The sequence below is a fragment of the Choloepus didactylus genome, chromosome 17 (assembly GCF_015220235.1).
Source record: "Choloepus didactylus isolate mChoDid1 chromosome 17, mChoDid1.pri, whole genome shotgun sequence".
Classification (NCBI taxonomy): domain Eukaryota; kingdom Metazoa; phylum Chordata; class Mammalia; order Pilosa; family Megalonychidae; genus Choloepus; species Choloepus didactylus.
Window position 1 is genome coordinate 77,905,733 of NC_051323.1, and position 27,070 is coordinate 77,932,802.

General features: G+C 53.0%; 1 protein-coding gene across 11 annotated transcripts in view; it reads right to left on the reverse strand.

Moving 5' to 3' along the window:
- Positions 1 to 9,700: 9,700 nt before the first annotated feature.
- The window catches only part of LOC119512890 (carbohydrate sulfotransferase 10-like), a 34,668-nt gene continuing 17,298 nt past the window's right edge, over positions 9,701 to 27,070 (reverse strand). For 9 of the 11 annotated variants that reach the window (XM_037807698.1, XM_037807704.1, XM_037807697.1 and 6 more), the window contains 6 exons: positions 21,608 to 21,699; positions 15,483 to 15,717; positions 13,118 to 13,223; positions 10,907 to 10,954; positions 10,096 to 10,325; positions 9,701 to 9,859 (listed from right to left, as the gene is read on the reverse strand). In XM_037807698.1, the coding sequence (XP_037663626.1) occupies positions 9,762 to 9,859; positions 10,096 to 10,325; positions 10,907 to 10,954; positions 13,118 to 13,223; positions 15,483 to 15,717; positions 21,608 to 21,699 (809 nt within the window). In that variant the 3' untranslated portion in view covers positions 9,701 to 9,761. Of the gene's footprint in view, positions 9,860 to 10,095; positions 10,326 to 10,906; positions 11,041 to 13,117; positions 13,224 to 15,482; positions 15,718 to 21,607; positions 21,700 to 27,070 lie in introns of those variants that run through there. The other 2 variants (XM_037807705.1, XM_037807706.1) reach the window with 2 other exon arrangements.

A 27,070-nucleotide genomic window follows, 5' to 3' on the forward strand; every position in this document is an offset into this window, starting at 1 on the left:
TGGGGGACTCTTCCCTCTGGAAACGCGGGTGCAGGGTCTGGGGGACTCTTTCCCCTGGAGACGCGGGGGCAGGGTCTGGGGGACTCTTTCCCCTGGAGACGCGGGGGCAGGGTCTGGGGGACTCTTCCCTCTGGAAACGCGGGTGCAGGGTCTGGGGGACTCTTCCCTCTGGAGACGCGGGTGCAGGGTCTGGGGGACTCTTCTCCCCTGGAAATGTGGGTGCAGGGTCTGGGGGACTCATTCCCCCGGAAACGCGGGTGCAGGGTCTGGGGGACTCTTTCCCCTGGAGACGCGGGTGCAGGGTCTGGGGGATTCCCGGTGCCCGCACTTTGCAGCCGCTGCTGCTGAGAGCTGACAAGCCCCTGTGAGGATTCGGGGCCCACACGCCCGCTGCTTCCCCTTATCTGTCCCTCTTGGCCGTGTGGGCCCCACAAGCCCCCGACAGCGGACCCGCGAGGCAGAGGCGGCCGGGCCTGGGGCCGAGCGCGGCTGGGGCAGTCAGCCCTGGGCGTCCTCTGGGCCCTGCCGACCGGGTCTCCTGTGGACGGGGAAGCAGGAGCTTTAGTCTCCTTCAGGAGGAGCCCCTTGGAGACACCCGAGCAGGACGGAGGGAGAGAGAGTGCCGGTGACGGAAACAAAGCAGCGTCACTGAAGCTGCAGCCAAATTTAACAAGCTACTTGAAAGTGGCTGCCGGGACAGACGCGTCCTCGAGCTGGGGACGGGGTCGTGCTGCTCTTCGTCGGGGGGGGCACGGCTGACACGTCGCCGCGTGGCCGGGACCTGCACACGTGCTGGGCTGTGGACCCATCTAGGGACGGAAGGGCCGTCACACGGCTCCGGCTGCCCATGCGGGCCTTTTCCAGGCCTCCCTGGTTTGCTGGACTAGCACCGTCCAAAAGCGATGTGCAAGCCCAAAGGTAATTTGGATTTTTCTAGTAGCCACATTAAAAAATGGTAAAAAAAGGTGAAAATAATCGAGTAGTGTATTTGACAACATGTCATCAATATAAACATGATGGCGAGTGTCGGTATCCTCTTTCTGTGCGGACTTTGCACTCAGGGCGCAGCTCACCCCCGCCTGCGTTCCCCTCTCGCAGATGGGAAGGGCGAGGCTCCGAGGCCACGGGCGCCCCGACCGTCCCCACGTCTCTCTCCTCATCGCCGAGCCCCCCGCCGCGCCCCGCTCCCCGGCCAGCCCCAGGCCTGTCCCGGCCGCCCCGGCAGCCCCGTGCGGGAGGTGGGGCCGCAGGGCGGGGGCCCCGGTACCTCGCAGCCCAGGCCCCGGCTGAGGCCCTGCGGGCAGGTCGCCCCGACAAGCTGCCGAGGCCTGGGGGGTGCCTACCAGCGCCCTGGGCCCCGGACCCCGCACGGCGTTCCCTGCTGCCACGAGGCTCGGCGCCTCCGGAGAGGCCCCAAGTGCCCGGGACTGCGAGGACGGAGCCCCAGGAACAAGGGGGTGTCAGTGCCGATGGTGGCCGGAGCGCGTCTGCCCAGGGAAGGAGGCACCGCCTCGGCAGCAGGCCGCTGGCTCCGCGTCTCCCGTTTCCCGTGTTTCCCACCCATTTCCCACACGTTTCCCACCCATTTCCCACACGTTTCCCACACGTTCCCACGTTTCCCTTGCATTTCCCGCGCCGGAGCCCCCCGCCCGCTGGACCCGGTGCTGCCCTGCGCCCCGCTGTCCCCCTGAGCTGCACGCTGGGCTCTCTGGGCTGCGGCCACCCGAGGGCTGTTTGACACGAGGCACTAACTTAGGTGCTTTTTCTAATGAAAACATCATGACAATGAAGCAATGACCCACCAGTCATGAGCGCCGAGTTCCACGGACCAGAGGGACCTCGTGGGGCAGGGCGCGTCCTTCGGCAGCTGCCGAGTGAACGGGGTGGGGGCTGAGACCTCGGTGGTCTCGGTCCACAAAGCCAGGCCCCTCAAACCAGCGTGTCCGTGAATCCGCTTAACTTCCTAACGTTTGCGCCAGGACCTCGGGCCTGGGTGGCGATGTGCTCCTGCCTTTAATGTCACTGTTCAGATCAAGAGAAGTAATTTACACGAAGGGCCTCCTACACCAGGCTATACACGTAGGCTGTCATTATGATTAGTACCATTTTTTTGAATAATAAACTTTATGTTTAGGTTTTTAGGTCTCCAGAAAACAGGCATAGAAAGTGCAGAGTTCAACCCCACCGCACTGCCTCCCCTGCTTCCCGTGTCAACGTTTTGCGTGGGGCGGTGCCTTGGCTACAGGTGAGCCTGGCTACAGGTGAGCCAACGTGGACTCGCCGTCACCAAGGGCCACTCTTGCCTGCACAACTCCACAGGCGTTGACAAATGCTCGATGCGTCCACCACTGTGGCATCATCAGAGCCATTCCCTGCCCTAATATCATTTTTAATTTTCTTTTAACCCTGCTGCAACTGATAATGTTTGGAGCTTCCAGGACTCTTAAAATCCCTGGGTAGAAGTACTAGCTTGCTTTCAGCCCAGAGCCCGCCTTCCTGCTCTGACCTTTCGCTGCCAGGGGCCGGCTGGGGCTGGAGCCCCCTGTGGTCTCCCCCTGGCCACCGCTGCCCTCTCACCACAGGGTGAGGGGCTCTCCGCCTGCCTCTTGGAGTCAGGAGCTGGGACGGGTGACCCGGGATGTGGAGGGTCCCGGCTCAGGGCTCCTGGCCCAGGTGGAGGGAGGTGAAACCAGGCTCGGGGCTCCTCGCCACGCCCAGACAGGGGTTGGCCCAGGCCCCGGGATCCCCACAGAGGGGCTGGTGAGCCCCGGGAGCTGGGGATGGGGGCCTGTCCCTGCCACCACGGCTGCTCCTTTCTGGGTCTGCTTTCCATAACACTGCTCATTTGTCTCTGGAGGGTGGACATCAGATCCTGAAAACAGAGCAGATCCTCTCCGCGGCCCACGCACCTCGTGCTCTCCCAAGGAAGGGTCCTGAGCTGGGCTCAGACCCGGGGCCGGGCCCTGCCTCGGGTGGTGATGGTCACTTCCTCGCCGAGCCTGCCCTTGTGTGTGCAGGGAGAGGGGCTCCGGCTCCCGCGTGGCTCAGCTGGGCAGAGGGTGTGGGCAATGCACAGACGCTCGGTTTGCACTTCTGTCTAACACTGGGTCTGGTCACGCCCAAAGCCAGCTGGACACGGTGAGCACGCTCTCACAACAGTGGCTCACAAACATCACCAAGTGCACGTGCAAGAGCAGAGGGGACCCAGTGCTTGTGGTTTCCACTCAAAGCCCCCTCCCCTACATTCTTTTTGAGGTACAGTTTATATGCCACAAAATGCACCCATTTTAAGTATACAGTTGATGAGTTTTGAGAAATGTATGTACCAATGTAAACACCAGCATAACAGAGAAAATTTCCATCACCCCCAAAATTCCCTCGTGCTCCTTTGCAGTCAGTCCCCCCACTCCTGCTTTCTATCACCATAGTTTTGCCTTTTCTGCCACTTCATGTAAGTCGATCACACAGTAGGTTCTTTTGTGTCTGGCTTTAACTCAACGCAATGCCTATGAGATTCCTGCGCATTGCTGCACGTAAGTAGTTTTCCTCTTTTTATTGCCAAGTAATGTTCCGCTGGGTGGGTATGGCACACGGTTTTCATCTCTCCCTGACTTTCCACCTTGCAGCAGATGGTCATCCCGACTTCCCAAAGTGGGTGACAGCTGGGCCTCGGAATTACTGGGTCCTCCCTCCAGCCTCCTCACTGACTGGGGCCCACCCCTCTCCCGCACCCCGCCTTTGTCTTAGCTCGCTGCAGAGCAGAGCCACACGCCTTCTCATTGAGGTGAGTGTAAGAAAAATCATTTGTTGCACAAGTAAAATAAAGCAACATATAGAGAAACTTGTTTAGAAACTAAAAAAAGAGTGTGCGGTCGTGGTTCCCCACCCCAGAAGAGCAATTCTTCACCACCTGTGTCCTAAAGAGGCTCTGCCTTTTACTGAATGGATATTTGTCTTTTCTGTCATATAGTCACTCTGGTTTGATCTATTAGTCGCTGTATTACATATTTTTTAACTTTTTATTTTGAAATACTTTCAAATGTACAGTTACAAAAATAATACAAACCCCATGCAGGGAACTCCAACATACTTCTATCACCCCAGATACCCGATCCATGAATTTTAGCCTTTTGCCACATTTGCTGTATCATTCTATTTAACCGTCCATCAGTCCATCTGTCTGTCTGTCTGTCTGTCTCTCTATCAATACGTTATCTGACCTGAGTACAGATTGTCCATGTCACGCTCCTTGAACACTCAATACTGCCATGTACGTTTCCTGAGAAGAGGATATTCTCTTAGGAAAGCACTGTAAGTGCAGTTATCAAGTTCAAGAAATTTAACATTGATATAAGCTTTCAGTCTATTTTCCAATTTCTTCATATGCCCACAAAATGTCCTTTTGAGCCTTTTCTCCTCGCTTGTTAGATCCCATCCAGGATCATGTACTGCCTTTACTCGCCATTGTCTCTTTAGTTGCTCTTTAAAAAGAGAATATTGTGGGAACATGTATACAACATAAACTTTCCCGTCTCACCCAGGCCCCGGCACACCATCCAGTGGGATTCGCGTATTTACGCCGTTGCGGTGCCCTCACCGCCTTCCGTTACCAGAACCTTCCCATCTCCCCGACGGAAGCCCTCCCCCCATTAGGCTTGGACTCCCCCTGCCCCCTGCCCTCAGCAGCCAGTGCTGTCTTCGCTGTCTCCATGAGCTTGCATGTTCTGCAGTATTTTCTTTGTAGTTACCATGGGGCTTAAATTTAACATCCTAAATCTGTAACAGTCTCACTTGCTTTGATACCATCTCATCTTCAATGGTGCTCACAACTTACGTTCCCATATCCCTCCCCCCGACCTTTATGTAGTTCTTGTCACAGACAATGTGGTTTTTCATTATGAGTCCCAAGCCACTGATTTCTCATTTCAGTCTATGCACTTGCCTATTATCCCGTAGGAAGTAAAAAGTGGAGTTACAAACCAAAAATGCAATAGTACTGGCATTTATATTTACCCATGTCATTACCCTCACCAAAGGCCTTTATCTCTTCCTGCGGCTTCAATGCATTGTCTAGCGTCCTTTCCTTCCAACCTGCAGAGCTCTCTTCGGCATCTCTCGTGGGACCAGACGCGTGGTGAAAAGCTAGTCTGCAAATGTCCTGAAAGGTAGTTGCGCCAGGTACAGAATTCTAGGCTGGCAAGTTTTTGCTTTTGCACTTTAAACACGTCATCCCACTGCCTTCTCGCCTCCGTGGTTTCCAATGAGGAACCGGCATTTAATCGTATTGAGGCTCCTTGTCTGTGCCATGTTGCCTCTCTTGCAGATTTCATGATTCTCTCTTTATCTTTGGCATTCAACAGTCTTATTAATATACTGCAGTGTGGGCCTGTTTGGGTTTATCCTGTTTGGAGATCATTTCACATCTTGAATGTGTATATTCATGTCTTTTGTTAAACTTGGGAGGATTTCAGCCATTTTTTCTCTGAATGTTCTCTCTTCCCCTTTCTCTCTTCTCCCTCTGGGACTCCCACAGTGAGTGTGCTGATTTCCTCAGTGGTGTCCCACAGGCTCCTCAGGCTCTGTTCACTTTTCTTCGTTGGTTCTTCTTTGCTTAGACTGGACGACTTCACTTGCTTTGTTTTCAGGGTCACTGATTCTTTCTTCTGCCAGCCCCCATCTTCCGTTGAACCCTTCAAGGGAATTTTTAATTTCTGTCACTGTCATCTTCAGCTCTGCTTGGTTCCTTTTCATAATTCCTATTTCTTTATTGATACTCTGTTTTTGTTCATCTACTGTTTTCTGATTTCCTATAGTTCTTTGCACATGTTTCCTTTTAGCTCTTTGAGCATAATTACAGGCACTTTTTAAACGTCTTTGTCTGCAATGGCCCAGGTCTGGCCCCCACTGATGGTTTCTTGTGCCTTAATCTTCTCCTTTGCCTGGTCTATCGTTTCCTGTTTCTTTGTGTGTTTTGTAATCTGTTGTTGAAACCTGGACATTTTGATATATTAATGTGTTATTGCTGGAATTTAGACTCTGGGTATCTGTTCCTTACACTTGTATCCTACTAGTGTTAGGACAGAGGTTTCCTTGAGTGCCAGGAGCTAACGACAAAAATAGAAGGAAAGCAAGAAAACGCTTTTGCAGACTGACCCATCTGCGTGCTCTCCTTCAAGGTTTATCCAGACAGTGAGTTTAAAGAGTAACTCGAGGCGGAAGCTTAGGGCCTCCCTGATGCTCTCTGTTCATGATCCCGTCTTGGGCGCGCAGACACGGCCCTGGGCATTGCCCCACTTCCTCCCGTCTGCATTTCCCTCTTCCTTGGGAAGCTGTGCCTCATGGCCGGGCCCTGCACTGTCTGTCCTGCAGCCAGTGACCCCTGCTCCGGTCAGCCCCGACCTGGCTGCCCCCCGCAGCGTCCCCTAGCAGAGCTCGGGGGCCGCCTTCTACCACGTGGCGAGTTCCGGGCCGGCACCCCTCAGGCAGCACCGCACAGATTGGGGTGCACGTACGCCCTCCAGAACCGGGACCAGGGATCCGCCCTGGGGTGTGGGCTGGATCCGGGCACCGGGAGATCCTGCCACTTTTAAGGGCCTTTCTCCTGACGTGGCACCTGCCTTGTTACCACGGTCCTCTAGTCCTCTGTTTCCTGGAGCTCTGAGAAGGGTGTTTCCGCCATTCTTGTGGCTGTGAAAGTGTCTGTGGGGGCCGGAGCCTAGAAGCATCTCAGTCTTGGTCAGTGGGGCAACTCTCTATATTTAAAAAAAAAATTATTTTAGACTTTAAACATATTTTAAAATAATATGTGAATATGGTAAATAAAAATTCAAACTGTCCAAAAGAGTAGAAGATGCGAAGGAAGTCTCGCTCCCACCGCAGACGTTCTTGGGCGTCTCACACTCGGGGTGGGAAGGCAGAACCCGAGTGAAACGGGCTGTGCCCGGGGTGAGCCCGGGGAGATGCATCTGACTGCACCGTGGAAGACGCCCCCGGCCTCAGTGCAGCTTCTCGTGCGCTGGTTCCGCTGCCCCCGCCGCCCCTGGCACCCGAGTGGGTCTCCCAGGTCCCAGCCGCTTCCCGCCACCGCTTTCTGGTTCACATTCTGGGCGACACGTCGGAGGGGAGCCCGGGCTGGGGGAGCGGCGCTTCCAGCTCTCTGGTGGGAGGGTCCCTGCCTGCCCTAGGGGTTCAGGTGCTGGGCGCCCCGGAGAAAACCACTGCTGCAGCTGCACGGCTCCTGAGAACATCCTCTTGCACCGAATCTGTCTCCCTCTCTCTGGCTTTCCGTCTCCTCATCCTCCCCTTCCTCCTCGGGAGGTGGCGGGAAACTCTGAACGCTCCGACTTTCATGATTTTGTTCCTGCCCCACACCCAGTGACGGAGACCAGGACGTGAGTGTGCTTGTATTCGTGGCCCGGTGCTCCGGGCAGTGTCCAATGTCTTGCTTTTAACGGCGAGGACTGGAGAGCATTCGGTTCTGTTACACACGGAGAACTCCCTGTTCTTTCCGATGGCTGAATCGTGACTCACCCGGGGTTTGCTTATGTGCCTCTGATGGACGTTAGCTGGTTTGGTCTTCAGGAGCTCCAGCTGCTGCGGCCCTCGTCGTGTTCCTGCCCACTCGCCCAGCTCAGCCCCGGTGGGAGGGCATGGGGCCGCCCCTCCAGGGCACACTCCCAGTGAGGTCTCCACGTGCCTTCGTGTGCGGCGGGAACCCCAGTGAGGCCTGGCGGGAGACTGCAGGGCGAGCTGTGGACCCAAACAACAACCAGATGCACGCAGCTCTCCCCTCCTTGTTCTCCAGTGACCAGGCCGTTATCTGGAGCTGCAAGACTTGAGGAAAGCCCCAGGAACGGCTGCATTGGAGTAAGGTTTGGGACTCGACTGGCGATTTGGCATTTTTAAATCCACGGAGCAATTCAAATCATTTTCAGGAATAGACTTGACCGGTGGTCCTGCCACCGTGGGGCTGGAATGAGGATTTCTGGTTACTGGACCTCCCAGAGCTCACTTTCGGACACAGCAGCCCCCCTTCCCTCTGGAGACTCCGCTCTCCGGGACAGGTGCCTTCTCGCACCCTCACCAGCCAGGCTGGGGGACACATGGCCCTGGCAGGCGGCTCTGTCTGGGCAACGTGGCCTCCTGCCCGGGACCCTGACCCCAGTGGCTGCCCCTGTCCGACCAGCCCCTGCAGCTGCCCTTCTGGGGCCTGACTTAGCTTCCAGCTGTTTCCATCTGTGATCCTGCCTTCTCCTTACTTCCCCTTTTGGTTTAGGTTGCCCTTGTCGGCAATGGCTGGACACCAGCCTGAACTTGACCTCTGGCTTCTCCTGGGTATCACGTCTCACCTGGAGCAACAACCACAGACCCCCGGCCCTCGGCCCCTGGGGTATCTGCGTCCTGCGCCCCCACCGCTGCGGCCGCCCAGCCCCCACTGGCCCAGCCTCTGCTCCCGGGCAGGGGGCCCTGCCTCGCCGACCCCAAACCCTCCACCCGGGAGCGAGAGCCAGAGCCGGCCCTGACCTTCCCTCGGGCCTCCCCTGCCCCGGCTCAGCCCCGAGTCGGCGGCCGCCCCTCCTCCCTGTGGTGGCCCCTCCCCTCTGCTGCCCCCCCCCTCTGGTGCCCCCTCCCCTCTGCCATGGCTCCTCGCTCTGTCGTGGCTCCTCCCCTTTGCAGTGCCCCCTCCCCTCTGCCGTGGCCCCTGCCCTCTGTGGTGGCTCCTCCCCAGCCATGGCCCCTCCCCTCTGCCGTGGCTCCTCCCCTTTGCAGTGCCCCCTCCCCTCTGCTGTGGCTCCTCCCCTCTGCAGTGGCCCCTCCCCTCTGCCATGGCTCCTCCCCTCTGCAGTGGCCCCTCCCCTCTGCAGTGGCCCCTGCCCTCTGCTGTGGCCCCTGCCCTCTGTGGTGGCTCCTCCCCAGCCATGGCCCCTCCCCTCTGCCGTGGCTCCTCCCCTCTGCCGCGGCCACCTGGAGGGCAGGTAGGAGGCCGTGAGGTAAAGCCGGGTGTGGAGAGAAAGGGCAGGTCTGAGGGCGCGAGTCACCGGGAGACGAGGAGGAAGCCCCTGAGGAAGGAAAACGGGGGTGGGGTGGGAGGGTGGGAGGGGCTGGGGGGGCTTGGCTGGAGGGCACAGAGAATCGTGATTTGGGGGTCCCAGTAAGTTCTCCCCCGTTAGCCCTAGCTCTTTTACTGCCTAGGTTAGTTCAGGGTCTTTCGGTCCTTTGTGAAAGTGAGAATGTTTAGATTGTGAGCCTATTTGGATTTGTTAATCGTTAGGGCCTTCCTGGAGTCACACAGTGGAGTGTTGTTTGGCCATAAAAGCGGGATGAGGTCACACAGACGGACCTTGAGGACATCATGTGGAGTGACATAAGCCAGACACGGAAGGGCAGAGAGCGCATGATCTCAGGCATATGGGGTATTAGTCAGGGCTCTCCAGGGAAGCAAGCCGGCAGGAGACATCTGTAATTATGGGATTTATAAGTGTCTCACGCAACTGTGGGGATGCACGAGTCCAAATTCCACAGGGCAGGCTGAGGGCTGGCAACCCCAGTGAAGGTCTTCGATGACTCCCCAGGAGAGGCTTGTGGCTGAAGAAGTGAAGGTCCTCTTTCTTCTCCCATAAATGTCTTCAACTGATTGGATTCTCTCATTGTGGAAGACACACTCTTAGTCGATGTAATCAGTCATAGATACAATCGACTTATGATTCAATAAACCAGCCTTCTGGTTTCTTAACCAGCCACAAATGTCCTTGTGGTAACGGTTAGGCCAGTGCTTGCTTGACCAGACACTTGGGCACCATCACCTGGCCAAGTTGACACATGAACCCATCATCGCATATGGAATAATCAGAATAAATTCCTAGAGACAGGAAGGAGAATACAGGTTAGCAGGGGCTGGGGAGGGGGTGGAATGGGGGGTTAGTGCTTAGTGGGTGCAGAGTTTCTGTTTGGGGAGATGGGAAGGTTTTGGTCATGGTTGGCAGTGATGGTGAATATAATTAGTATCACTGAACTGTTCACATGAAAGTGATTAAAATGGGAACGTTTGTGTTGTGCAGGTGTTACCACAACAAAAATAAAAGTAAAAGGACCTGCCTAGCACAGGGCAAGCACCGGGAGGATGAGACATAGGCCTGGAGGCTCGAGAAGAGGAACAGATGAAGGAAATCTGCGTTTGAGGCCCGCTCCCCATGGGCCACCTTGATCTTCCGGACCCCGCGTCTCGGGTCCGTGACCTGGGTGGGAACCTGCCCTGCATCACAGGACACAGGTGCTTCGGCCTCTCCAGGCAGGAGACTGAGGTTTTCGTTGCTGTCTTTGTTCTCCTGGGAAGACAAGAACTGTCTGCCACCCAGCGGGGGCTGCTGCTGCGCCAGCCCTCACTGCCCGGTCCCGGGCTTGTTCTGGGCAGCAGCGGGCGGGAGGGCAGAGGGCGGACAAGGGGCTTCTCTGGGCAGGTTTCTTCCGACCGTCGGGAAGGAAGAACTGGAGGTGAATCAGCCGGGAGCCCGTGCAGGCCTCCAGCTGCGCCCCAGGGGCCGCGGCCAGGGGCTCTTCTTCTGCCTCCAGGAGCCCTCGACCTGTCACCCTTGCTTTTCTCCCTCCCCTCACGTGTCAGGAGGGGGCGGGGCATACAGCCACAAACAGATGCCACGGGAATTTGGAATCTGCCTCAAATGTACTCCAGGGCTGATTTCTGGATACAAGTTTTTAACTTATAACCAGCGCTAGTTAGATCCAACCAGGGGCTTGGAACTTTTCAAACATCAAGCCACATTCTGAATTTGTACTTCAGCTCTAAACACATTTGGGGAGAATCCTCCGGTGACCAATTCACCTGCCTTGGGAACATCTGCAAGGTCAAAATCAGCAGCCCTGAATGGACTGCTCACCCAGTGACACTCACCGTCTCAAAGTCAGAGTCAAAGGTAATTGCAGAAGGGCTGTCATCTCCCTGCAGGAGGAGAGGCAACACCATCACTCACAGGCACTGGCTGGGTTCCCAACAGTCAGAACCACCAAGGGAGAATATCCACCGAGCTGCGGAGGGAGAACCCCACAAACCCAACTCCGAGTCAACCCGGCACCTTTTCCAACTGGGCAGCAGCCAGTCTGTCCAGTCTTATGGAAGGAATGGGGGTGGGGAGGGGGACAAAACAACTCGGCCTGCAGGGCTGCATCACACCTGTAAATCTAGAAGCATCGTGCTCCGTGGAAATGCTGTATACCATCAACAATTTGATAAAAGTATTTTGTTTTTACATTGTTTAAACCTTCTAAGCCTTTGCCATTTTCACATCAAAGCCCAGTGAATCTGGGACCACCTCCTGATCAGAGCACGAGCAGGTCGTTTTTCACACGAGTAATGCGTGAGCCAGACACGTGGGTTTATAAAGGTCCTGCCTCCTCACTCCAGGACCCTGCCCTGGCCTGTCCAGTGTCAGTACCAGGATGCCAAGGAGAAAAGGGAACTTTCCTAAGGGAAGAATGCTCTGTGTCAACGCACTCAAGTTTAAATTCTAAAAAAGAGATCTCCAGCTTGTACCAGGGCTCGAACCGAGGGTTGTGCACAAACTTATCCTTGAAGGCAGAAATAAGCCTTTCAAAGGGATCTCTGACAATGAAAACTTGAAGTATGTTTTCAATCTAAGGGAAAAGATTGAGACGGGTAAGTGGTTAACGAGATGCTGCTGATTCAGGAGGGAGAAGCCAACAGTGCAGTGTCTGTTAGTGACTGCAGCTGGCACCTCCCAGCACCCACGCACACTGGCTCGTGCCACACGTGGGCACTGAGCACTCCACGGGGATCTCTCACTTCCTCCACGCCACGGCCGCAGGAAGCAGGACCCGTCACTGACCCATTTTACAGGCTGGAAACAGAGGCCTGGAAATCTTTCCCTGCCCAAGCACAGAATTCACACTAGGGGGACACAGTGAAGAAATTGATGGAGACTGTCCATATTCTTTTACTTGACTATGTCAGAAGTTCAAGAATGTTTAATCGTCCTGCTCCCGGGCAGGAAACTTTAAGACAAGGATCTCCGGGTTATTTAGGGACAGTTGAGGCCAGAGGAAGTTACTTTAAGGGTGTATCTTTAAGAACCCAATTCAGAATTGCAGGGGAAGGACAAATATGAAAAGGGGAAGGTAAGAGAAAACGAGACGCGAGAGGCATGTGCTGCGCCTGGCAGGGAAGGCGGCCGGACTGCTGCCGGCTGTGGCGGGTGCAGGTGTTTGGCTGCGGCAGTGGCCGTGGTACCCAGGAGGCTGTTTCAGCGGCCACGCAGAGCTGCTGATACCCCAGGAACTGCTCTCCACGCGCCATGGGTCCTAACCCCTTTCCATCTCACGAAATTCCCACCAGGTGAGTGCTTAGGGGCAACAGAGAGTCCTTCCCCAGGAGGAGCTCTGTCCTGGGGTTTCAAACCTGCATTTTGAAGATTTTGTACAAAGACACAAGAATAGGCTAACCAGGACCGGGATATAGGGAAAGCTAGGGAGGCCCAAGTTCAGCTGGTGACCTGGTGTTTACTTGCCACTATGCATTCTTATTTCTTTTAAACCTTGCTCTCCTGGGCCAGTGCGTACCTAACGGAGAACTTCTCGATCTACTCACTAAGGGGATTTATCCTGAGCTCTCCACCCCTGCTGCGATCTGTGGGGTCTGCCCTCCGCTCTGCCGATGCTAGACCCGGTCGACACCACCACTCCCGGGGGCAGCTAAGGGAGGTGGACATTTTTTTCTTTGGAAAAGAATGAAAAACTGAGTGGGGCTTCCATGCAACCCAAATCCCCTTTTTTATGGAGAGAAGATCATATTCAGTAAGGAATCTTTAAAACTTAATGAAAACAAAGCAAAAGGAAAACAGCCAATCATTTCTATTGATACAATCACGTAGTCTTCACGTGAACGGACTGCGGAAAGACTGGAGGAGCTGTCTGAAATTCCTGTGCTCGGCTGCCTCTCCCCAGCACAAATCAAACCAGCAGCCAGCCCCAGGGTCCTTGGAACAATCTGGAACACGTGGGGAGTACAGAACTGACAGCCTTGGGCTTTATCAAAGTTTCTTCTCAGGGTTTTAAAAGAGCTCCTCCCTTTGGAGAGACCTGCTCTTACCGCTTCTGAATCTCCGCATCGCTGAAGGAAGACAGACGCGGGAGGCCATTCTTCTCATGGTCGTGAACCACGTTTTCAGGGATCTCTTCAGTGGAAGGAAATGCTCCTGGGAAGTAAACAAACGACAAGGACCACCGACATCCTCCGTGCCATCCTGAAAGGCTCCCCACACACATGTGACAAACCCATCCCCAACTGATCTGAGTTCAGGTCTTCGAAGAGCAACGGCTTCTTCCAGCGGGATGAGAGAGGGGAGAAAAGCGTTTGGTAACTCACAAGCCAACCAGAGAAGAAGATGAGTCAGGAGGAGAAGCACAGAGGGAAAAAGGGGCAGAAATACTGGAAAAACCAATACCTCTAGTGACGCATCTAAATGGGGTTAAATCCGCCATTAAAGAAGACAGATCACTGCATGCAAACCAAACGTCTAAAACTAGCAATATTTACCCTATTCTGAAATTGGGGCAAACCTGCCAGCATGCCGGCAAGACTACCAAACACGCTTTCTGACCAGCACTGTCACGGTCGGCGTCTCTACTGACCGACCAAACTCTCCCAGGCCTCAGGCGGTGCTTAGATAACATCACAGCTTCCCGAACTGGCATGTGGCAAAGACGACTGATGCTGGAAAAACCAGGCTTGGGTCCCGGGAACCATGTGACGCATGTGAAACAGGATTTCCAGGAGGACAAGGGAGCGTCTACAGAGAAGGCAGGTCAGTATAAAAAGCCATTGTCTGTCGAAGCCAAAGTGCCTAAGGCTGGTGGACTATGCAGGTTTTTCTCTCTAAACCTCACAAACAGGCAGGAGCTGTCATCGTGTTAAGCAGGTGTGAGCCAGCACCTACAGACCCCGGCACTCATCTTTGTGATAATCCTTCGTGTGACACCCCCACCTCTGGGAAGGCAGAATCTCCATTCAGCCATCTACTTGTGGCCACAGCCTTGTCGGTTCTATTCCTTCCTTCCTAAAGTATTTCAGCACAAGGAGAGACACTGTGCTAAGTGCAGTGGGGAGGGCTGCACGAATGGGGGAGGGGAGCTCTTCGCTCTCAGGGGGCTGGGGAAGAACGAGTTCTGAGGACTCGTACCTGGACCTGCTCACATACCTGCCCGTGGTTCAGGTGCACCTGGGCACGGCTGAAGACAGCTGCAGGGACCGCTCCTGTTTCTGGGACACCTGCTCCCGTTTCTGGGACACCTGCTCCCGTGTTTACCCTGACCTTGTGAGCAGGTGTTTACTTCTTTAAAAGAGGCTGCTTCACACTGCAGACCTGTGAGACATTTTTTATATGCCTGTTTTGAACTTCGCTTGTCACCTCATTCTGATTTTAAAAATCCAACATACTGCAAATGACTCAAACGGCTCTAATGCAACCTGCTCTGCACGTTAATTTTAAGCCTGACAACCCGTGAAGAGGCCAAACGACAGCAAACATTAACCACCAACTCCGCAAACAGCATCTGTGAAGGTGGGGTGCAGGGTGGGGAAGCCAGGGCCACCCCCCACCCCTGGAACTCCCGAGGTCTGACCCTCCCGATCCCAGAGCCACGCAGCTGCCAACGTGAACTATATACCATCTGAGGCTGAATTCAGTAGACAGAGGCCATAATTATCTTGGCTTACGCATAACTGGGATTTAAACATGCAAACACGGTGTCTGAAAAGAGTGATGAGTGGTCAGAAAATGTAGTGTAGGAGGTCACTTTTCAATGATCTTATTTGTTCCTGAGTCAACACCTGATTTCCTGAAGCAAGCAGATTAAATCCTCTGAATACAGCCGCACAGTGTAACGTGGGGACAGCTCCTTTCTCCCTGACTGGGACAGAGGACTTGGTCTGCAGATGAAGAAGTGCTGGCTTTGGCCGAGGCCCTCACACCCCGATGGCCAGGGTTCCCCTTCCAGGGCCTGGGGTGCGGCCCCTTCTCCCCACAGAAAGGGCAAATCTGAGTGGCAGCTTCCTGGTGGCCCAGAGTGACTGGGCTTGACTTACTGTGGCTAGAACATGGCCCAGTAAGAATCAGTGCAATGAATCTGATGAGAAGAAGAAAAGGGATCGATGGGGGTGGGGCAAGCTGCCCGAGGGGGCTTCTACTGTGAAAAGCAAGGAAATCCTGACTTTGGCTGCGACCCCTTTAAAAAAATCAGTATCTAAATTAATCCCACTGACTTTTAAGATACAACACTAACAGGAAATGAAAAAGCTCAGAAATGCCTTAAGGATTAGCAGTCCCTTCAGGAGCACCCATTCCGTGCGGGGCCTTCTCGTCGACGTCTTCCACTGCCCCCCACCCAGGCACAGAAACCCTTCGCTGGGGAAACCACCGGCTCCCACAGGGTCCACCCCAGGGCACGGCACCCACCGTTTAAGACAATCAGCACTTTCTTCCACTGGGTGTTGCCCACTTCCGGAGTCTGGCAGAAAAGAATTTTGTGCTTGTCGCAGACAAATATTCGGTCCAGAACAAACTTGGAGATCGCAGTATGTGAGAGGTTCTTCAGTGCTTCGTCCCTGCAGACGTTTCTGACGAGTTCCAGACGCTCCATGTAGACCAGGGGCTGGGCCAGCCGGCTGCCGGACAGCATCCTTCCGGTCGGCTGGGAGCGAGAGAACAGGGAGCAGGGCGGGCACGAGGGCCTGTTAGCCGGGGAGCAGCACAGGCCACAGCAAGCCTTGCCCAGGGAGGCCCTGCACCCTCCCGTGTGCCAGCAAGCCCTGGGCGAGAACCACCGGGCAGCATGGCCATGCGTGTGCATGAGTGTGAGGGTCACCGTCGGGAGTGGGGGGCTTGCGACTCGGGACGGGGGTACCTGCAGGACCACACCTTAATCACACACACAGGTACCCTCCGCCGCTCCATCCTCGGCGTGGACAAGCAGAGGCAGGTCCTGTGCTCATCACTTGGCTGGCGGCATTACAGCTCGTGATTTCCCGGAAACAGCAGGAAACCTTTCACTTGGGAATCGTGGTGAAAATGAGTTTCCACCCTGTTTATTCTCCTTAGCATTTCTCTTTCAGGCAATTCTGAGTTTTTGTATTTAGAATGTATAGATGGGGTCTGTTCTGAACATTCTCTGGTATATAAGACAACCCCCATCGTAATCACTATGTCTAAAACCACACGACTTCTCAGCCCCAGCTGCTGCCCTATGGGCTGAAGTCACATTTGATACAGTAAAACAAGCAAAGCAAGGGAAAACTGGAATTTGATCCCTATTTAATTCCCCTTCCTCAGCTCAAGCTTCCATAATATAAGGCCCCGGATGGAAGATTCTTTTTTCTACTTATGTTCTCAAGAGCTCTGCAGTTGAGGTTAACACGAGGCTGCCCCAAACCCACCCCCCACACCCCGGCAGTCTCCAGGGCACTGGGAGGACGAAGTCGGCACGATACTTCACCATCAGCAACGTGCCTTGGTGGAAGGGTCGCAGCCTCAATTCCCACCAGGGCTGGGCTTTTCCTTTCTCACCTAGAACCTGTCATAGGTTCTCCTCTTTCCTTCCTTCCTTCCTGACAGTAAAACCACTTTTTCCAGCCCCTTCCTGGAACCTTTCTCAGAGCCTCTCCCCTGACCGGGTGAATCAGGGCTATGAATCCATCCAGTTGGCAAGGAAAGTGACGACTTGGTTCATCTGACTTTCCTTTATTGCCTCGAGGGAAGCTGACTTAAAAATCAAAAAAGGTGACAAGCTCAAGCACAAAATGACAGCACACTTTGGGGATGTTTCAGATGTATATGTGCAGCCCAAGAGACCTGTTAATATTCAGTTCTCCGTCAGAAGGCAGAACTGTTCATTTCAAACACTCATCGGGTGCTTCCTCAGTGCTTGGAACCGGTGGCGGCGCCCTGCGGGGACCTGGGAGAGCCCCAGCGGGGCGACAGCCCGTGGTGGAGGCAGGGGCTGACTTGCGGGCACACTCGGCAGGGGTTCAGGGGCTCAGTCCCCAGTGGCTTCACCCAGGTGCAGGCTGCAGCGTTTGCCACAGACGTCTCCCAGCTCTCCAGGAGAGCCCCGCACGGTGATTCTAAATGGGGGGTAGGGGGATGGGGGGGCTGTTCCATTCGCCTCACTCCTTGAGCCACCTCTAGCTGTGGTCCTGGTTCCGGGCATTTTGAAACGCTTCTGCTTCCAAGAACAGAGCTGTCTCTTTACTCTCATAAAGCTACACTGGGCTCCTTCCTGAGATTTCAAAGTGGATGGTCCCTCTAAATTAACCTTATCAAATGAACCAAAATAACCTCGTCTTATCTTTTAAAATGCACTAAGCCTGCCAGGCAATCAAATCATGGTGCAGGTGCAGCAGCCTGTCCTCCCTGAGGGCTGCATCAGTTACACGATGGGAAAGGGAAGTCAGCCTTCTGAAGCCCCCAAAACGAGGGTGTTAGGAAATCAGCCTCTGAAACCCCTGAAACGAGGACGTGGGCAGAACCAGGGCAGCAGGGGCTTCCACCCCAGCACACTCCCTGCTGTCCTGTCCTGGATCAGACATAAACTCCCTGACGCTCAACATTTTCCAGGACGCTTAGTCCCGCTTGTGCTTAACTGAAGCCTGGCTGTCTCCCGAGGAAGGGAGGAAAGGCTTGGAGGTTCCTAAGGGGAAGACAACGCCTTGCAAAGGTTTTGGAAGTGAGAGCAGACCTGCCCCACCCCGTCCATGGCAGGTCACCTCCAGCCCCCCCACATGTGGCATTGGCACGGCCCTGCCCCACCTCTGCAGAGGCCCAGGGAACCACACGGGGTGGGGTGTGGGGGCAGCATCCCCCTTGCTTTCAGGGTCTAATTTAACCTCATTCCCAACTCTCTCTCACTTCTCCCAAGACAGCCTCCCTCCCTCTTCACCCTGATCTGACTTTTTAAAACATCAGATCTAACCCCAATCATGGATGACACTCAGAGCAACACCCAGGGGACAGCACCTCTAAACCAGCTCTCATGAGAAAATGCAGAAAAGCCTCCACCTACTTTGTCATTTTTGAGTTTTGCTTTATTTCAAGCTGAAGCATGAAATAAAGAGAAAAACAATTTCTCGTTCGATTGTTTTGCTTTAATTCTGTGTACTGCCTTGCACTGTTTTCTACTTTTTCTCTCGGGAAACAATATCAATTGTAATTACTGATATTATTTTATGGTATTCTTCATCCAAACATTCATCATATACACAAAATAAACTTTATAAAGGTAGGGTATGGAACCTGACCGTATTTATGAAGCACCTTTCATACATGCCGAGTTTTACATCACCTAATGATTCACAGCCTCGGAGGGTACTCCTGACCGTTACACCCCTCACTTCCTTCCCCTGGCATCCGCGTTCTAGGATAATCCATATGACAGTGTGGGAAGAGAAGGGGACTGAGAGAGCATGAAGTTCAAACTCCAGGACCACCCCTCGCTGGTCGGGGCTCGCTGGGCTGGTGAACAAAGTCCCCTGAGCCTCCTGTTTCCCAACTGCAAAATGGGTACAAACATTTACCCCTCAGAGGTCTACTATGAGGACAAAATGGGACTAAAACCCAGGAAAGGCTTTGTAAACTGCTCCTTCAGGCCACCAGTTTTTACAGAAATGACATCCTGCACCCCCTAAGGAGAGTGACCACACGCTGGCGTGTTTTCCTTTTAGCAGCATTTTGATGGCACCCTTGACTCAGAGCACTTTATTCCTCTTGAAAAATCTTACAGGTGTAAGCCCCTTCCTTTGTGTCATTATTTACCTTCGTAACCAGATAATCATTTCCTTAACTCTATAAAAGCCACCCTCCAATTTTCTGTAAGATTCTTGTTTCTCGTCTCTGTGTCCATCCAAATTCTTTGAGGTGCCAAAGGGTCTGAACAAAAAGCAATGTTCCAGGGACATTTCAGAGTTCTGCACACTTGAACTCTAGTACACCAATGTCCTGTGAAAAGTAAAACTGGAAAGCACGAGACTCTGACCTGGCGTACACTTTCTGCATTTTACTTGGGTCTAATTCCTGGTCCCTGTACTGGGGACCGCAGGCAGGACCTGCCCCTTCTCTACAGTTTAATCCTGGGCTGAGAAACACCCTTAGAGCTGCTCCACCCATTTCCTTCTGTCCACACAATGCACCTAAACCTTCTAGACCCAGATGGGGATTAGCAAGAGAGAGGATCCTTCCCTCAGGGTGTTTCCCTCATCCCGGGTAGGGAACTATCGGGAGTTTAAGTACAGAAGGAATCCGAGGAGAAAGACTTGGCATCAGCATGGCGAGCAAGGCCAGTGCTGGGTGCAAGTGAGCAGCTTGGGCTCTGCCGGGAACTCCCTTCCGATACCGGGTGACAACCCTCATTCCTAGACTCAGTTCTCTCAGGCATAACTTTGGGAGGTTGGATCAGCTGCTCGGCTGAGCAAGGCTCCTTCTCACTCCAAAATTCCAGTCTCTTCCCACTCCCCTGCGTTGCTCCTGACCTTGTCCAGCACAGTCCACTCCCCTAGTCAAGTGACTCCTCAGCCATCTAGGAATTCGACACAAACAGTATATACAGAGGATCCATGATGTGCAAAGCATTGTGAGAAACCTAAAAGTAAGCGTCACCTTGTGTTTCCCCAAATTAGAAGCTCCAAAGATGAACAGAAATGTGCAGCACTAACCAAAGCAGCTACCATGAAACTGCCAATGAAAGCACAGAGGAAGCTGATGGGGGGGAAGCCGCATCTGCACCGGGGTCAGCGGGTGCCGGGGCAGGTGCTCGGGGGACACTTTAGTTGAGAAAAAGAGGCGGCAGCGGCCGGCCAGACTGCAGCCCGGCAACCACTGAGCCCCACTGGAATCTGCGGGGGAGTTTGCATTTGGAAAGCGGTAACCGGTGGAATTGCATACTACCTTGGGAAGATAATTTGGGGAAGGGGGAAGTGTCTTAGTGACGTGGAGAAACAGGGAAACCTGTTTGAGTCTGGAACTTCATGGAGCCAAGAAGCAGTTTGCTGCCACCTCCCAGGTCTCCTGTTTCCTCTGAGGGTGGCCCCCAGGGTCGGTCCTCTGGCTGAGCCCCCAGGGGAGGTGGCTCCCATGCCCAGGTGAGGCTGGTGCTTGCTGCCCACCACACATACCCCCATCTCCAGCCCCAGGCCTGTCTTCATGCAAAAGGAAGGGTGCCACGGAGAGTGGCTGGACCAGCTCCTCCCCAGGCCACCGACTAGTCCTGGCTTTCCGCTGCTGCAACACGGTCATCTTCTCTGTGTAGCCCAAACCCCCATACTTTGCCCTCCTCACCCTCAGCCACACTTTAAGACTAGCACAGGGGGACAAATCAATGAAAGAACTGTCCTCTTGGAATTTGGCAACCAGAGTTAAGCACATGTTCCCTTTTCCTCATGTGCCCCTTTTATCTTTGCGGCTACAGTACACATAGGAGAAGACAGAGATCATGTCGTATACCTCTTTTGTATTTCCCAAAGATCTTGGCACAGCTGATGAAATATGTAACTGAGTGATTGGTGGGTATCAGTCTGTTCTGCTTGCAATTGCTTACTTGTGAGACATGATCTTGCTTTTTGGTGGCCCTTCCTTCTCTTTCACACCCATGTCCCTCCCTGTTAGATACTGTGATGGTTAACATCGTGTTGTCAGCTTGGCTGGGTTCCGGTGGGCAGTGATTTGGTCAAGCCCTGCCATGCTTGTTAGGGTGAGGTTACTGCAAGATGGGATTTGCATCTATCATCAGAGGATTGCATCTATGATCGATAAAGGAGACACCTCAGCAATGTGGAATCTCCCCTCATCCAATCAGGATCTCAGAGGACAGAAGAGGAATTCAATCTCAACTCCTGTATTGGCTCTTGCCCGAGTTTCCAGGCAGCCAGCTTCCCCTGGGGAATACAGACTAGGGTTTACAGCATCATCTTTATTGGCGTTTCCAGCTTGCGGCTTGCCCTACAGTCTGGACTTACCAGCCTCTGTGGTGTTTTATATTCTGTCGGTTCTGTTTTTCTGGAGAACCCTGCCTAATCTCGATGTGTTCCTTCAAAGAGGTACATTTAAATTATAATATTAAAATAAATATGTTAAATTTCTGAAGGGGGACTTGTTTCTGGAAGGAATCTCTCCCAAATCCTCCACGAAAGCACAGTACATCTGTAAGTGATAGTGGCCTGTGCCCGCCTCCAGGCTGAGGGCCTCTCAGTAGCGCACACGATGGTGGCCTGACTGCCCCTCTGCAAGAGGGCACCCCATAAACAAGCACTGCAGTGCGGGCTCACAGCCCTCTCAGTGCCAAAACAGCACAGCCACATTGCACCTCATCTCGGGGATCCCACCCGCAAGCACCTCCCCAAGCCGGGCTCCATCTGAGGCCCAGGCCCTCCCTGGCTTTCCACATTACCCACATCATCAACCGCTGCCCAGGACCCGCCACCAGGCAGACCCAGGCCCCTGCAGACGTCGTCCTTCCTCGGGAGCCCCCAGCAGTCCTGCTCCTCTGCTGGCCAGGGTCGGAGGGCACCAGGGGCCCCTGCCCTGCTTGTGCCCACCTTCAGTTCCTCAGGAACACGCGTCTCTTCCGGCAACTTCCCCGCCTCTGGCATGGTTGTCAGGAGCAGAAGCTCGTGCTTGGCACTGTGCACTGGAAGACAGAGAGGTTAAAAGTTCTTCTCGTGTAGGAAACACACACAGATCAGTGGAGCAGAACAGAAAAACCAGAGACAGACCCACACAAATATGCCGAACGGATTACCGATGAAGGGCAAAAGCAATTCAGCGGCAGAAAAACAGCCTTTTCAACAAAGAGTGCTGGAGAAACCGGACATCCGTAGGCAAAAAAAACGAACCTTGACTTACACCTTACACCTTATACAAAAACTAACCCAAAATGAATCATGGATCATGGACTTAAATGGAAAACACAGAACTATCAAACCTTTAGAATAAAACACTGGAGAAAACCTTCAGCACCTAAGGGTAGAAAAAGAATTCTTACTTGACAGCGAAAGCACAATTCAACTAATAAACTGGACCTCATCATAATTAAAAACTTTTGTTCTGTGAAAGACCCTGTGAAGAGAATGAAAAGACAAAGAACTAGTATCTAGAATATAGAAATATAGAACTCTCAAAACTCTACAGTAAACATAAGCCATCCAACCAGGAGATGGGCAAATGATGCACAGACATGTCACTGCAGGGGATGCACAAATGGTATCAAGCCCTTGAAAGGACGTTCAACATCATGAGCCACTAGGGAAATGCAAACGGAAACCCCAACAGGAAATCACCGCGCACCTATCAGCACGGCTACGATAAAAAAGAGCACGCCTCTGAGTACTGGCAAGGAAGCGGGGCGAGTGGATCACTCACACGGCGGGCAGCGTGGGAAACGGTGCAGTGACTCCGGAACGGTTTGGCAGTTCCCGAGGAAACTAAGTGTGCAACTAGCACACGGCCCAGCAACGGCCCTCCTGGGCCCATATCCCAGGGAAATGAAGATTAGTGTTCACCCAAAAACCTGCACACAGATGTCTGCAGCAGCTTCATCTGTCACAGCCCTAAACTGCAAGAATCCAGAAGCCCTTCAGTGGATAAACGGTCAAGCGAACCGTGGCACACCCGTACCGTGGGATGCTGTCCAGCAATAAAAAGGGACAAAGTACCAATACAGAAAGACAACTTGGAGGAATCTCCAGGGCATTATGCTGAGTGATAAATGCCGATCCCAAAAGGTCACATGCTGGAGGATTCATCTATATGACATTTTTGAAGTGACAAAATTATAGAAATTCAGAGTAGATCAGTGGTTGTGGTGGACAGGGTCGGGGGTGGGGCTGGGAGGGGAGGGAAGTGGGTTTGGCTACAAAAGGGCAACAACGGTGGTGCTGGAAGTGTCTGTGTTTGGGTCAGTATCAACATACCCTGGTAGAGATGGTGCACGACAGTTGTACAGGATGGAAACAGTGGGGAGACCGGGTAAAGGCTGCACAAAACCTTTCTGTTACTTGTGACAAGGACATGCGACTCTACGATTATTTCAAAATAAGAATTAAGGAAAAGAAAAGTCTTCTCAGCAGTCAGGTCGGCGCTTACACAGCAGTAAAACAGCCCTGGGAACCCAGGGTAGGCGACAGGACTCCTACAAAGGCTGGTCCAGAAGAGTCATTGACAATGAACTGTTTACTTTGAAACCTTGGGTGCAGAATTTAAATTTCAACCTTTCAAGGCTTCTCAAAATCTAACTAACAATTAGGAAGAAAGGGTAAATACCAAACAAAAGCATAAAAGTCAATTACACACAGGCATGTTTAACTTTTTTCTGGAATCAAAACCTGGTCCTCTTGGGATGCTACTTCCAACCCTCTCCCACCCCCTGCTGCGGCCCCATGCAGCTGGCAGGTTGTCTGCACATCCCTGACCTCCAGCCGGAAGGGGACGCGAGCGCCAGCGGCCTGCAGGGCCCTCCCTCCTGCCAGCGGAGGACAGCGTTACGGGGTCTCGCAGTGCCCTGCCCACGAGGACAACCCCACTCCCCAGCTCTTACACTTGAGAGCGATTTGATTCCAATGCAATCTCTTTGCCGTACGCCTTTAGGAGTCCCACTAAAATCTTTTTCCCTATCGAACTTTGAATCAAAACGTAATTCTAACCAGGGCCGTGTGTCAGAGCCGTTCTGTTCCTACATTAAGGACAAACAACACTACGGATCACGTAAACGTGGACAAAGCAGCAGTGCCCCAGCCTCGAGTGCCCCCAAAGGCACCCCAAGGGCTCCCGGAGGCTGAGGCCCGCCGTTCTCCTTTGTCATAACTTGGCCACCTGTGAGCGCTGGCACGCTATTTTAAAAGAAATTCACGGTCTCCTCTGCTCAGGTGACTCCTAGGGTTCCAACAACGGTTTCCACTGCTCAGAATGCAAACGTGTAGCTCTGTCATCCGTTTAAGGGTTTTAGAGACAGTTTACATAGGGAGATAGATCCCAAATTCTAAGCAATGGACGGATAAGTGACCTCTTGGAGAGCAACCTTCCTCCCCCACTAGGAAGTGCATGGAAATGGGCTTTGGCAGCTGCGGGGCAGCTCACCTTCCAACCACACGCGCTGGACTAGTCATCCACTGGTTTTAACATTTTTATGATTTTAAACTTCCTGGCATTTGCTCCCCCACCTCCTACCCCTGATTCGGCTACATTCAAGTAAGATTAAGAGCATCAATTACATTTTGTTTTCTTTCTCAGTTGATTAACAGACGACTGTTATGTTCAGCGCAAGGCTGTTATCACTGCTTGATCAGAGAGGTCTCTCTTCATAATGTAGCATGTCTCCATGATATATTAGCCTGTTTTTCTTGCAGACATCATTATACTCATACCATTGTCATTATACTTAGTGTTTTTACAAAATGTTTTGTCATGCATTGCTTTATTTTTCTGAAAGTGACCACGTCCACTCATCTTCCCGGCAATGCTTCATATCCTGCCCATGAGCTTTACCAACCTACACGCGCATCCCCTTGCCCAGCATGTGCTGGCTGGTGGGCGTCAAAGACTTGACATCACAGGTCTGTCCCCAAGGCCCTCCATCGAGTTGAGGAGCTGAGACAAGGCAGAAGATTGTCAGGGGAAGTAAAACAGAAGCAAGAAGAAGAACCAGTGTTTGCACACATGCGCGCTCTTGCAAGGAGGCTGTTTTGTATTTAGAGGATCAACATGTCATGCTACCATCCCCATAACTGAAAGGCACCTTTCCCCTACAATGGGGTCCAGTTACGACATCCAATCCTAGTACAACATGATGCAGATTTGTTAACCAGTGATTAATAACTGCGACAAACACCATCACGGTTCCATAGCTGAACTGCAGAGAAACTGTAATGTAATAAAAAGGTAAGTGTTGCACTGAACAGCGGTTTAAGAAAAATCTGCTCTTTCTATCCGCTCTAAGGGTGGGGAGCATCATACAAACCAGGCGGGTGAGAACACAGTGTCCAGTGTCCACCGGACGGGACTCTGCAGCAGACCCCGATAGTGAGGCCCCATGGAAACCCGGGCACAGCAGACTGGCTCCTTGGCCCCCTTAACGCTGCAGCCAGCATTCTCATCTGCCCCACAGGAGATGGAATTTCATTGCACGGATGCCACTGGGTTATGAGGTCAGTTCTGTGCAGAGACTTCAAAATGGGCTTCTGGTTCAAAAGCAGAAACACCGAGATTACATGTGAAATACGCTCCAACACACGAGAGGACCCCTTGCAGCCACAGACGTACAGACCCGTTTTGGCGTCCCACCCAGCTCCAGGACTCCCCCATGGGTTGTCTCCTCCGACAGAGGAGGGTACCCAAGGCCCCGTGGCTACACTCACGCAGCACAGTGCTTGGGGACGGGGACAAAGCCTTGGAACCTGCCTCGCCCGGGGCAGGGCACACCTGAACCTCCTTCTGGCCCTGCAGGGGTGGTGACCGTCTGGCTTCTCGTGGATGCTCCATCCAGGGCTTAACCCTCCAGGTTGGAGAGAAACCCTGTGACGGAAGCTCAATTCCCTCTGTTCAAAACTCACCCCGTGAACAGACAACCCTCTCGGCGATCTGAGCCACCTGCTTAGGGATAAGGGCGTAAGATCCTGCGTGAGTCAGGATGGGCTGGCCTGGGCTGCACTGCAGTAACACTCACCCCAAGTTCACTGTGCACCTCAGGGCCGCAGCCTCCCACAGCACCCGGCCTGGGGGTGCTTTCCCTGCCTTCCTCGGGCTGGAAACAGGCCCGAGGGGCGAATCGTGCTCAGGCCGTACCCACCACGGTGGCCAGCAGCCACACCCAGCCAGGGGGTGCAAAGCAGCAGCTCCACAACCCGCCTAGAGGGACACGGCCAGGGGGGCACAGAGAACACCCCTAAAGCCTCCCACAGGACTTTCCTCCAGGTTTAAAGCCCTAAGCCCTTTCTTCTTTCTTCATAGGTTTTACTTTTTATTCTGCTACTTCTTTTCTCCCTTTTACAAAATCCTCTCGAGCTTCTACACTTTTCTGAGAACATTCGGCATAAACTTTGCCACATCATAACAGAGCGGCACTGGGTTTACCTAACATCGTAGAGGAGTGACGTGATCTTCAGAGGTTATTCTGTCAGATAACATTAAAACCCGAAGGGACACATTTTATTAACTATTTTTGATGGCATTCTAAAATACACATATATACACTCCTACCTCATATAAACAAAATATATCTAAATAACTTAACCTCCTGACCTCAGACTGACATGCCTTTTGACCGCTTTCCTCATCCGGAGGTGAAATGTAAGGGAATCGTGAGTAAAATGTGCAAACTCGTCATAACATCTATTCCGTCTTAGCAGCAGCTCTGTATTTATCTTTCCATTTCCCAGCTGACTTCTACACTTGTGGTCTTGGCCCTGGCTGCACATTAGACTAATCTGCAGAGTTGTATAAAGTTGTAGATACCTGGGCCCCACCTCTCCAGACGCTGATTCACTTGTTCTCAGGTGGGGCCAATAGTTGAATTAATTAGTTTACAAAGTCCCCAGATGGACACAGACCCCAGGAATGAGCCTGACCATGGCTTCGAGGAGGGGAGAGAATGTCTTCTCAACCAAAAGAGAGAAAAGAAAGGTAAAAAAATAAGGTTTCAGTGGCTAAGAGATTTCAAGTGGAGTTGAGAGGCTGTCCTGGAGGTTACTCCTGTGCAGGCTCCACCGAGATACGCTAAATGACCACAGCACGACAAGCCCAAGTCAACACTAGTCCCCCAAACCCTAAAGAATACCTGGAGCCCTATCTGAGTCCCTATAAAAGTTTCACTCACCAATTCTATTCTTCAGAAACTCAAACCCTCCAGAGAACTCCTGTGCCAGCTAAGTCCCAAAACCCAGAGGCGATAGCCTCTCCAAGAACATCAGTGAGGTGCATCCCCTTTTCCCATAATGTTGACACCCCTTTTCAACATGAACAAGTTAGGGTGGGCACTGCCTAGACATCCCTGGAGATCAGGAAGGTGA